Genomic DNA, 12,571 nt, shown 5'->3' with positions numbered 1-12,571 from the left:
AACAGAACGTGACGGGCGCTCGGGAGTGCTTTGAAGATGGAAAGCGCTCCGGCTGGGTGCGGCAGCCCCACTTCCTCCGGCTGGGGCGTGCGTGCAGGGAGAGGGCTCGCGGTGCAGCTACTCTGGGAGGCAGCATCTCACCTACAGGAAGCTTCCAGGAAGCCAAAACCCAGTTTCCTACAGGAAAGACCCCGGGAGGATATAAACAGACGAGCGACACGGTACTGGGCCCCTCAGCGCTCACGCCAAGGGCTGCGAAGGGTGGACTGGTCAGACTGCTCAGCGCCCTGGAACGCCTGCAAGCAGGCCGTCGGGCGAAGCCGGGGCAGGGAACCCTCGCTGCAGGGGAGGGCAGGGGGAGAGGGGAATATTCTCCTCCTCTAGTCCGGCTCTGCCCACACTTGGTTCCATCCCCAACCTGGGCTCCCCTATGGGGGTCCCGCTGCCCCAAAACTGTCACCTCTCAGGCCACGGGATCTCCAGCACTTATGCTGCCACCTCAATCAGCTCCCCCTTGTTGGCAGACCCAGTGGAGAAGCCAGGGACTGACGAAGCCAGAAGACTTTCTCCCCACCGACCCCCCAGGTCAGGCTGAGGCAGCGTGGGGGGAAGCCAGTGCTGCCAGCTCGGCGCCTTGGGCTGGCACGACATTCACGTGTCGAGCGCAGGCCGGGAGACGAGAGCAGCATTTCCCTCCTAGCGAGGGGCACGGCGACTGCTGGGGGGGGGAGGGGGCGAGACCAATGGCACGTGACCCCGGTCTCTAATCCTTGGAGCATGGCCAGTCCCCAGCCGGCCCAGAGCGACGCACAGAACAGAGGCCAAGCCCTCCCATTTCCCCCCCACACACCCGTGGAGCTCTCGGCCGCCGGTCTCTGACCGGACACACAGGATCTGACCCAGGCGCCCCCACTAGGGGAGTCGGTGCAAACTTGCTTCACAGGACTCCACGTTTCAACGCTCTCCTTGCGGGACACAAAGCTGATGGGCTGTTAGCTCACAACTCACCTCCCCTCTCCCCCACAACAGGGCCACTGCACAGAAAGGCAGGACCAAGAGCTGGGTTTGTCACAACCTGCATGTACGCTACGTGCCAGCAGTTCCTGCTCCCTTGCCAATAGTTTTCCTCTTAGTGGCAGCATCAGAGGCCTCATGGTTCAGGCACTGGAGGAGGACTCGAGAGGCAAATTCAATTCCCAGTTCTGCCACAGCCTCCCCTATGTGCCCTTGGGCAAGTCACTTAACCGCGCTGGGGGGCTCAGGGTTAAGAGGTATACCGAGCATGGTAAGCGTATGTAGTTAATATGGGTCACTTTAGCATTTCTGTTTGAGTTACCATAGTGCCCACCCAGGATCAGAGGCCCATTACGCAGAATGCTCAACACACACAAAATACAAAAGACCAAGGACACATTACACAACCTTTGCACAGCAGCGTTTGTGCAGAACATCGCACTAGGCTTTGCAGAGAGCGCGTTCCACACTCCACTGGGGAAAGCAATGCCAACCCAAGGGAGAAAGGAGAAACAACGTAACAGATGGATTAAAAGCCACCCAACCAACACAGATGCAATGCACTGAGATTCGAGAGCAGGAAAGACACCTCCTGTGAGTCATCCCTTTTGCTGTATCTGGAGCTTCTTTCTCTAAGACACTTAATCATTCCTCACATCTTCCCTTCACAACTTCCTGCTGGCTTTACCTACTGACTGAGCTATGAGGATCACCGTCTGGCTAGAAACACTCACTCACCTGGGTTACACACACCACCATCCTGGGTAGGCAAGAACAGTGGCATTACACTGTTTACTCTCTGCATTTCACAGGCAAAGGGACTGGTCAGTTTCACATTCCAGGTGTCATGTGCTACCTCCAAAGCAAACTTATTCGGGCAGGAAAGACATGGATGGGGTTTAGATGGGTGTTTTCTTGAATAAAGCCCTTCTCAATGGAAGCTTCTTTAAAAACAACCTTCATGGAAACACCTCTTGACCTTCAGCATTAAACATCTTCTGCGGCACCAGCATTTCTGCATGCCACACGCATGGTTCAGGGAGCTGGTAACTGGGCATCCAGCTTGGATTGCTGTTTCACTTACAGGAGATTGCAGTGCTGTCCAGGCACAGCACAGCACAGCGTAGTGCTGTTACAGGGTCTGGGACCAGGGCCCGGTGCAGGAATCCTTGTGGGAGATGTTCTCTGGCCTGGGTTAGCAGCAGATCAGACTAGACTGCCTCAGTCTAGGCAGCCCTGACCGTAGGTTTGCAATGCCAAGCTTTGTCCTGCTCTAGCTCCATTTTTCAGAGGATTTCCAAGCACATCACGCTGGGGTTTATGTAGAGGCCGGAGAGGCATGCGTCTCGGATGGTTTAGACACAACAAATCCTGCATCTTGGCAGGGGGTTAGACTACATGACCCGTCCGGTCCCTATGGTTCTATGATTAAACGCTGCTTTTACAAGACCTATGTCTGGGGCCAACTCTGAGCTGACCATTACCCTTTAATGGCAGCAAGGAGCTTTGCTGAGATCTCAGCATTCTTCATCGTAAATCTCAAAGCCCTTTACAAAGGGAGGCTCACTAGCGCTAACCCTGTTTTACAGCCGAGAAAGCCGAGGCACATGGAGACTCCCGCAGCGCCACACAGCAATCTGGGATGAGAACCCAGCTCCCCAGGCGAGCAGCAGGATGGGCACTGAGGAGGGGAAGAGTGAGGATGAGAGAAGAGAGGTTGTGAGTCGGGTGGGTGGGTTGGCAGCAGAAGGGAGGGTGCTACAGAAAAGGGAAGGAAAAAAAGAGACAGATTGGAGATGATACCAGCAGGCACATGGTCAGAAGCCCAGCTACCTGCATCGATACAAACACCAGCCACTGAAAACCCCACGAGGCTTCACCGCCCAGAAGCGGGTTTTCCCCAAAGGAAATTCTGCCAATTAATTCCACGAGAAGACTCATCCCCAGGCACAGCGTGTGCCTGAAAGCTCATTATCTAGTAGGGCTGCTGGACATGGGGCTCAGGGGAGGTTTTCCTGGTGCCCCGATTCTTTGTGGGACAGGGTGGGATTTTAACAGCGCCGCGAAGGGCCCCAACCTTGCAGGTGCACAGTGCTTACGGCTTTATATGTCCAATAGTCACCAGGACAGAACGTGCTATGTGAGAAATCAGCCCAGATGCAAAGGGCATTTTTCCTCCTAAAAATAACTGGGCAAGGGGATTTACACCATGTGGTCAAAGAAAAACTTCCTGCGTAGTTTTAGGGGCTTTTTCTGCCCTGTCATGACTAGAAAGGGGCTACTGATTAGCTTCCCCGCAGCAGTCAGATGCAAGTTCTATTAACTCCAGCCACAACCCTGCAGCTTCGTAGCTCAGCGGCATGGACTCAGGTGTGGAAAATTCAGTGACTCTGTGTGTGTGTGTAGCTTTAAGAAGGGTCCATCCAATGACGCACCCTCCTGTCCAACCTGGCATCAGGCGCCTGGCAGGAGCTCCTGGCGTGGATACAATGTCACGCTTCTACTGAGTACACCAAACAGGGGCTGAGATACCGGAGGAAAAAGGAAGTCTGCTGTTCCCTCTCTAGAAATATCCAATACTCCGGTGCCGTGTGATCAATGGAAAATGGTAACTAAAGCATTAGGGGCACCCAGTCCTAAGCTGAAAAATCTGGAGTCTACGGCCTCCCCGCTGCACAGGGAGCGCTTGCTGGTGCGCAGAGCAAACCCATTAGCATGCGAAGGAAAGAGCGCCGGCGAGGACAAATCCCCAGCTAGCAACAGAGAATATTAAAAACCTGAGTAGCCAGCGAGTAACGTGCAATCAATCCACTCCAACGGGCTCCTGCCCCCACGGGAACAGCTGCCTCTTCTAAAAGCAGCGCTAACATCCTGGCGTTGATTTTTGCCCCCGCCGCTCAGTCCTCTCAGACACGTGTGGTCTAATTCAGACTAAACACCCCAGGCCAAGGCCCCCATCTTTACTTGTGCCCTGTATGTCTAGGGCACTGTGCAGATATTGGTAATCCTGAGCCAGGCCAAACTCTGAGCCCTGGGAGGTTACCCCTGCACTAGTCATCCAAGTACCATGTGTTATCTAATCAGATACTCACCGTGCGCAGTTCTACTGGTCACCTCCTACATGTGTGTAAGTAACCCACACGTTCATAGAGTCCAAAGTGTTTAATACAAAAGCCAATCGAAAGTCTCCCAATGCAAGGAGTTACCCTGTGTAGCTTATTCGTCATACTAAAATACAGGGCTTCAGCTCAGCTCATCAACAAAGCACAGGACTTGTTCAAATCGGAGCCTGGATATAGATTTTGGATTTCACATATCCCTGCAGTTTCGGGGTGCCTGAATCCAGGGTTTTTCTGTAACCCCACCCCCGCTCTATTTCCTCCGATACTACAGGCCTCCAGTTAGTCAGGAAGTTATTGGTGAATTCAAGTTAATCTTAGAAAATGAGGAGCTATGTTGAAATGGGGGTGGGGGAATTTCATGAAACCCAACCCTCCCACACCCTAGTTAAAAAAGTAACTTGTACATGGGGAGAGGATTGTGTTTGCAGACTTTCTTCCTTCTTTATAGTGTTGTGGAAAAGCCTGCAGGGGTATTTTCAAAAATGATGTTTTATATTAGAAATTCAGGTCTCGTTCTTGGAAGATTTCCAAGTATAGGACAATGAAAGAGGTTGTGTCATCTGGGAAGCAAAACCTACAAAGCTTTAAGTCAGATTGTCTAAAACTCTTTATCGTGTGCAATGCCTCTTTAACTGCAACGCCCGAGAAACAGTTGGGAGAAAAGCTCTCGATAAAAACAAAACCTCCTTCACTGAAAGGCTAAGAAAGCTCTACTCCAGCTCCCTGGTCCTCCAACAGAACTTCCACCAAGAATAGGGGAAATGAGATTTGACATCTCTAAAACAAACACGCAGAAGTTTTTTTTTTGGGGGGGAGGCTGGAATGGTTCATAAAGGGGTCTGTTTCTCTCAGTGTTTGAGTAAAGCAAGCACAAAATAAAGTTTAAGAGTGAACAGAAATAATCCCTTTCCCTAAATCGGGTTTCCCTCCAGCCAGCCACAGAGTCCTCCAAGAACAGCAGGTTAGCCAAGACCTGAGTTTCTAATGTAAAAAAATCACCAAGCTGGGGTGGGGGATGGGGCTTTCAAAAAGTAAAGAAAATGTCCAAAGCATATTTCTACGGCATGGCAAGCAAGCAGCTCTCGTCTCTCCCCCCCTTCCAGTCAGATTGCAGTGGGCTTTTCACTCCAATACAAAGGAAGGAAAAGTTCATTTGTGAAGTGAATGGGATCAAGTCCAGAGGCTCATGGGCTGCAGCTCCTTGCAAGACAGCCACACGCCCAGCTTTCTGAAACAGCTCCGCCCCCTTCAATCAAGACTCTTCCTCTTTAGATGCCATCAGCACACGGAGGGACATGATAACGGGACGGAGCAGCAGCACGGACACCCCTCGGAAGCAGTCACTTGCTCCTCGGGGATGAAGTAGCTGGGAAGGAGTGGCCGGGGCCAGGAGGACTCTGCCGCTCTGAGGGGCAGGACAAACCCGTTTCCCTGTGAAACGGGTTATCAGGCAGCTGCTAGCACTGGTTATTTCTGGTAGCCCTAGCTCTCGGTGGAGAACCCAACGAAACCGGCTGGGCGCACTCAGTCACGCTTCCCGGAGTCTCCATCATCACTTGGCGCTTGGATGGCACCAAGACGAGAGCCCCAGGTTGAGCCTAGCTGGCCACAGAGAGCAAACACACAACGGTAGGAGACTGCATGGCGTGTACCGATGCTAGCCACCGAGCCATCCCCCATGCCCAGCTTCCGGACCATTTGATCGGTGCAGGCTCCCACTGGGAGGCTGAAAGGGAACTGGGGGGGCCACCCACGCTGCTGCCTCAATTTGTAGCATTCCCTCTCGCTTCGCTGCCATTGTCCTCTCCTGGAGGAAGGCTGAAATGAACGAGCTCCTGGCAGCACCAGCTGAGAAGGGCCCCATTGTCCTGGCCACAGGAAGACAGTCTCAGTCAGGACGTTCCATCTCGTCCCCCTTACAGCGCTTCCAAAGCCTCCCCCGTTGTGGTGTGTCTCAGCACTGCCAGTGAAAGCCCCCAGACGGCTCCCAAATGCCAGGCCTTTCCTCGGCCTCTGAGCTGTGGGTTCCACACAGGAATATCCACCGCCCCCCGCCCCTTTACTGTACAGTGTTCCTTAGGAAGTTCGTTATAGAAGTTAACGAATCAATGAGCCGAGAGAGCCAACGTGGTCAGGCTCAGAGTCCAAGACAGAGAGCGCTCGGCTCTGGCAACGAAGGAAATTCCTTCGCTAGTTGGGGGAACCTTGCCTAGAAACTAACACGAGGCTATTTATTGCCCCAGGGATGTGGGGTGAAGTAGTTCCCAGGCTCAGCCAGAGGCACACGGCACATTTGGCGAGACGATTCCAAGAGCCAGAGGAAAGCAAGGAGCAAAGGGAACGCCAACCACCGTGTGGAATTCCCCTTGCAAGCCCACAGAGAATGGGCCCGGAAGGGATGGGAGGCGGCTTTGGTAGCTAGGAAAACCCCCCGGAAGCCTTCCTGGTGTCCAAGCAAAATGAGAACAAAACCCAGCCATTCAACGGCCCGCAGGAGAGTTTTATACATTGGCACACGTGACCAGGCCAAGGCTACTGGGTGGAACTTGCTCAGCGTCCCAGTGGAGGAGCGTCCGCATTACGAACCCTCTGCCCGTTTGCAGACGGCCTCAGCGGAGAGGGCCTGGACTGAATGGGTCTGGAGAGTCAATTCCTCTCGGACACCCAAGGAGCGGGACCTTCAAATTAAGCAGTAAGCACACCGGCTGCTGCCCCCGCTACGTGGAGAAACAGGCAGGTCCAGTCTCCAAGGCTGGGAAACCAGTGCCTTTCGCCAAAACTACATTCGCTCCCCATCCCCATTTGAAACAACGCACTCGGTCCCCACTCCTCTGGCATACAGGGACATGAGAGGCAGAATGGGGTTCTGGGTAATATGCAAACACACTTTCTCAACATGTACTGCCGGCTCACAGCCGCCATCTGGCAGCGCTGGGGTCCCGCCTGTAGGGAGGAAATCTGGGAAGCGCAAGCGTGCTCTTTGGGTGCACACACTGCGCTTTTCAACACCACAGAGAGCCCCCGGTGCCAGGGAGGAGGAAATCAAGGGTCGTTAAAGACGATCACTGCCTGCAAAGGCCTGGAAAGGTTAGGGTGACATTTCACTCCAGCATGAGGGCTCCTGAACGGAGAGATAAGAGCACTGGAGACAGACCAACCTCCAATCAGGGCTGGAGGAGGGGGAGTTGGTTGTTTGGCATTTACCTTGGAAGAAAGTGCTGAACTCTAGAGGCAAAGCAGCTGGTGCAAACTTGTACTTGCTCTTCTCTTTCATGCTGACAATTTCCCTAGAAACACAGGAAACGCAGGGGAAGTGAGACAGGATTCCGGGCAGGGAGCAGCTAACAGGGAGCAAGCTGGAGACGGGGGCGTTGAAATTACTCGGCCAAGGCATCCGAGTGGTATAGCACTGAGTCATTAGATGCTGCACGTTTGAAATGGGGAGTGACATGCCTCGAGACCCCACTCTCCGACACCCCACACCAATGTGTTTTATGCAATGGATTATGGCTCCTCATCAAATCTGACCCCGCAGGCCAGCCGAGCTGTGACAATCTGCCTAGACCACAGCACAGCGAGACCATCCACACAGGACACTGCTCCACACCCACTCACCCGCTCAGCTGCCGCCTCCACGTCTGGTAGGGGTCGAAGAGGCATTCGTAGAGGTGCAATGCATAGACGGTTACGGTCTCTAGCTGAGACCTGCCGGGGGCACACTGCTCTGGGGTGTTCTTTAGCTGCAAGGACAGAAGAAACTTGGTTAATCCGCAGCATTTAAAACCACTTTGCCCATCCCCCACTAAATAATCTTCATTAACATTCAGTCATGCTGCTGAAAAGTGCCTTGAAGATGTGAAGTGCTATTGAGAGGCTGTATTATTATTCAGGCTAATTTCACTCATTTGATCATAAGCTCCTTCAGAGGAAGTGGAAGAGCGTGTGTTTGAGTCTGTCGCAGCTGCTCCTGAAGGTGACCTTTATCATCACTACCTCCTCCAGAGGACACGGGCTGGGACCGGAGGGCCTTTCTGCGCCAGGTGCTGTACACACACCCTAAAGAGACAGTCCCCACCTTGAAGATCTCACAATCTTAACAGGTTATGGGGCACAACAGGGGGAGATGAACAAAAAAGGCAGAGGGGGAAGACAGCCAAATGACGGGGTGTGTTATACTAACTGCAGTTGCAATGTGGCCCATGACCACAAAGGATCTTTTTAACAACCAAACTGACCATTTTTGGCTTCCTTTGGTAGAAAAATGCAGCCTGAAAAAGCTTGTTTGATTTTTTTTTGTTTTGTTTTAATTTTTCCTGGTTATTTACCTTTGAAATCCCCCCAAGTCTGATCATTCCTGGTGTTTCTGGACGACCTCTGGGAGGCCTTGGGGATGCTTACTGTGGATTTTAACAAGGGCTGAAGGTGTGAAGTCTTTAACAAAGGCTTCCTTTTCCAAAGTGTTGATTAGGCATTGGCATTAAATGTCACCAAAAAAGTTTATGCAGCCTAATTAAAAAATCCCTGCCCCTCATAATAGCTCAGCTTTCCCTCCCTACATTTATGAGGCCACTGTTCAGCTCTCCACTTAGTCTTGCATGCTAGACAGGATTTGGGTGTCTAGCGTTAAACAGGCAGCATCATTTTCAAGCTGCCTTTGTTCATCATAAAACACAATAAATCAGGCACACGTCCAATTTGTTTCATCTTTGTGGGTCACCTGTAAGGAGTGTTGGAGATGGGAAGTGAACCAGCAGGTCATCAGAATTTCTTTCAAGTCACGGCAGTCCCCCAGAAGTCATGAAAATGTGAGCTCCATAATTTAACAGTTCATCCCAGCATAGGGGCCCCACTCAGAGCCACACATTATGGCATTACATGGTACTTGTCTGGGCCTGCTGCGCTGGCAGGAGACTCACTCACTGAGTGCAGAACATGTGTGCAGCATAGGAACATGTCACTTCATGGCTGTTCTTTGCGGGATTCAGTGTCCTGGCCCCTGTATGACATGTCAGTGACACATTTCATCTGGGATGAGGCCTTAGAAGAGAGCTCTATGGCCCAAGAGCCAGTATATTCCAGGTTCATAGATTCGAAGGCAGAAGGAACCACTGATCTAGTCTGATCTGTATAACACAGGCCAGGGGAAACCCTTGCGTTTTGCTGGCTTCTTAATATCACTAGCCCATCTATGGATTTCAGGTTGATTTCAACAACAGGCCAAGCCCAGACATAAGCATTTCCATGCTCACAGCGTGCAACTTCTGCTGCTGCATGTGGGGTTATCTAGGGGCCCTGTGTAACGGGTCATGTGCCTGGCACAAACACACATGCTAGGAAGCCAGCGCTTACCTTGGCTGTACATGCAACCAGCAAGCTAAGCACCTCGTGGATAAAAACTGGCGTCCTGTCGGCTTGGACATTTTCTAAATTCCTGCAAAAGGGGGGGGGGGGGAGAAAAAAGGGGGAGGATGAGAAATTCTTGCAGCTGGTTTAGATAAGGAGCAGCAAAGGCGAAAGCTGCAAAGTGCGTACAGTTTGGTTTGCAATAATTGGTGGGGGGGGGGGGAGGCGGTGGAATCAGCTGAGCTTTGCCGGGTTTTTAAGTGAATTAGTCGATCCCCACACTAGTTAGCGATTTACCCATGGCTCCCCTGGCCTCAGGGCAACTTTTAGCCACATCAGCTGGGTCTTAAAAAAAAAAAAATAAAGAGCCATCACCCTACCCCTAATACTGTCCCAAGGTCAATTAACTCAACCGGCTGTGTCTTTCGCTGCACCCTACAGGCACTCAAGCAGATGAGAACAGTCAGACAGAGAGACCAAACACCAGCCGAGAGTAACGCTGACCCTGCTGGCTGACTAGCATTTCAGAGTGCTTGTTGGAATAAGTGCTTGAGCACGGTAGCAAATGGGGCCACTCATTCCATTCACTCCCAAGAAGAGCGTTCTCCTCTGGAGCATGGGCCTGCTAAACCCAAGGCTGTGAGTTCAATCCTTGAGGGGGCCACTTAGGGAACTGGGTTAAAAATCTGTGTGGGGATTGGTCCAGCTTTGAGCAGGGGGTGGGACTAGATGACCTCTTGAGGTCCCTTCCAACCCTGATATTCTGTGATTCTAGATCCGCAATGGGGAGGCACTGGAGGGCTGCAGAGGCAGAGCTGTGCTTGCCCCAGATGGGAAAGTAACTGAAGGCAGAACCAGTCCCAAGCCTACAGCCAAGCCCAGTGCCCTCTCTCAGAGAGGCGTTGGTGGAGTCCCACCCAGCTCCCCTCAGCTAAAGGGAAGTCCCTTGACAATTGCCACCCAGAGAGGCGGTAAACTGGAGGAAAGGAAAGGGCGGCCATGTCTGTCCATCCACCTCCCCAGCAACGGGGGAGTCAGACAGGGCGGGAGCCCTTCTCAGCCAGGGGAACTTTCTGATCAGGACACAAAGAGGCAAACACACAAATTCCCTTTAGGAAATTAACTCAGTCCCAAGTGAACGTTGCCTAGAGAAAAGTGAACTTCCAAGGGCTGGGACAGTAGAAGGTGCCAGGAAGAGCTTACCAGCCCGTGCCAGACCAGGTCAGCTTGGATCTGGTGTACAGCAGGTTCCAGTTACATCAGTCCACAATGAGCCATCACAGCCCCTGAGATTCTCCTCTACCAACCCCTTAGTCCAACTCGAGCACCAGAGAGAACCGTGATGGGCAAAGGACATTTGAAATGCTCCCGACAGACATGGGGGAGTGGGTAGCTGCTCAAGATTTGCACTGGTCAAGAATTTTCCATTGAAACCATTTTCTACAAAAACTTAATTTTTTGCAAAAAAGCGTCCGCTTTCTGTGGAAACCTGAAGTATTTGGACATGTTGCCTCACCTCCTATTCCCCCCCACCCCCCATTCTATAGGCTGAGCTCCCTGGTCGGACTACATCTCCCATGATGCATGACCTCCCCTGACCAAGAGGAGAGACCATGTTGCTTCATGGGAGATGTAGTCCACCCAGGGAGCCCACCCCATGGATGAGAATGGGGTGTGAGTCACCCAAACTACAACTCCCATGAGGTATTGCAGCAGCACTTCAGAATTTAAGGCCTTTTGGATTTTGGCTAAAATTTCAAATTTTTGCTAAGAAAAACTAAATTTTCTGCCCAAATTCCTCCCTCCGCCCCAACCATCTTTAGTCAAGACCTCTCTTCTTGGCAGGACCAGTCTCTCGATTCCCTCTGTTCAGTCCAGCGTCCCCATCATGGCTGCACCTCCAGCCATAGCATTTGGAGGCAACAATGACCACAGTGTGGCTAAACGCTCTGAGGTTTGGGGTCCTGAGAAACCTCCTGAAAAACCCGCATTTTGGGCCAAAAAGCCTGAAGTTCGATAGATATTGCCACCCACCTCCCCCAGTGCTGAGCTGGCCAGAGCTCCCATTGGGACCCCCTCCCTCTCTGCTGCCAATTAGCTCTTCTGGCTGCAGCTTAGAAGGGAGGCCGTGCTGGGGGAATGAAGGATGAAGCCCACAGCTGGCTGTGGAGAGCGAGGCAGGTGAGGGAAGTGATGGAGCCTGGTCTTGCTGAGGGGAACTGAAGGGGTAGCTCGCTGGTTGAGAACGTCCTCCCCCCCGCAATGGTTAAGAGAGGGGAGAAGAGCAGGTCAGCCCAGCCAGAGAGCGTGAACGTCACTGGTCTGCACAAACAAGCCACAAATCCTGACACACACAAGTCCAATTGTTCAGAACTGGCCTGTCTCCAGAGCTAAATATAAAGGCAGCGCCCGTTCCGGGGGTGAGGGGTGAAAGAGATGAGCCTTTGCAAGACTTGGGAGGAGGCAGGTGGATGGGTTCTCCTCAGAATCATGCTTCAAAGGGACCCTCAAGAGCTCAGTTAATGAGGATGGCAGCTGCCAAGTCTCCCAAGTTACCGGGTTGAATCTGAGGCCCTGGCCCCCACGCTCCACCATGAACATGAGTCAATTATCAGCCTTTCCTTATCTCTGGCTGGCAGACGGCAGGCACCAGCAGGCAGGAATGCAGGAAGGGAGAGAAAACAAGGGTTTCCAAAGCCTCCTTCCAGGAATATCCAAAATTCACAGTCTGGAAGGGGAGGGGAGGGGTGGAAAGGAGACACCGCTGCACTTAACTCTTCAAAAGCAATGGAAGGGACTCCCCCTGTGAGTGCGGAGAATGGCAGAAGCATCTGGGGGGAGTATTGGGGGAGTGGAGGAGGGACTCCACAGCCATCCAAGGAGGGGTGACCCCCCCCCAGTCTTATTTCACAGCCCAACCAGAAGGAGTTCACCAGAAAGTGGTTGAGGTGATCAGGGACTGACTGAGATGATTAAGAAGAACTGCAGGTCTCTTAACCCAGCTAGGCACTACTTAAGCAGGGGGGAGGAAGAGAGAATAACCGGCTACATGCATGTACATACACTGCAAACCATCTACATCACAGGTCGCA

At 52.4% G+C, this 12,571-nt stretch overlaps 1 protein-coding gene across 6 annotated transcripts in view; it reads right to left on the bottom strand.

Annotated features, from left to right (window-relative positions):
- NBEAL2 (neurobeachin like 2) overlaps window positions 1-12,571 on the bottom strand; it is a 172,918-nt gene that overhangs the window by 73,579 nt on the left and 86,768 nt on the right. For all 6 annotated transcript variants that reach the window (XM_045003706.1, XM_045003708.1, XM_045003707.1 and 3 more), the window contains 3 exons: window positions 9,486-9,567; window positions 7,752-7,876; window positions 7,341-7,423 (listed from right to left, as the gene is read on the bottom strand). In XM_045003706.1, coding sequence (XP_044859641.1) covers window positions 7,341-7,423; window positions 7,752-7,876; window positions 9,486-9,567 — 290 coding nt within the window. The remainder of the gene's footprint in view (window positions 1-7,340; window positions 7,424-7,751; window positions 7,877-9,485; window positions 9,568-12,571) is intronic.

The sequence above is a fragment of the Mauremys mutica genome, chromosome 2 (genome assembly GCF_020497125.1).
Source record: "Mauremys mutica isolate MM-2020 ecotype Southern chromosome 2, ASM2049712v1, whole genome shotgun sequence".
NCBI lineage: Eukaryota > Metazoa > Chordata > Testudines > Geoemydidae > Mauremys > Mauremys mutica.
This window is presented reverse-complemented; position numbering and strand designations above follow the sequence as displayed.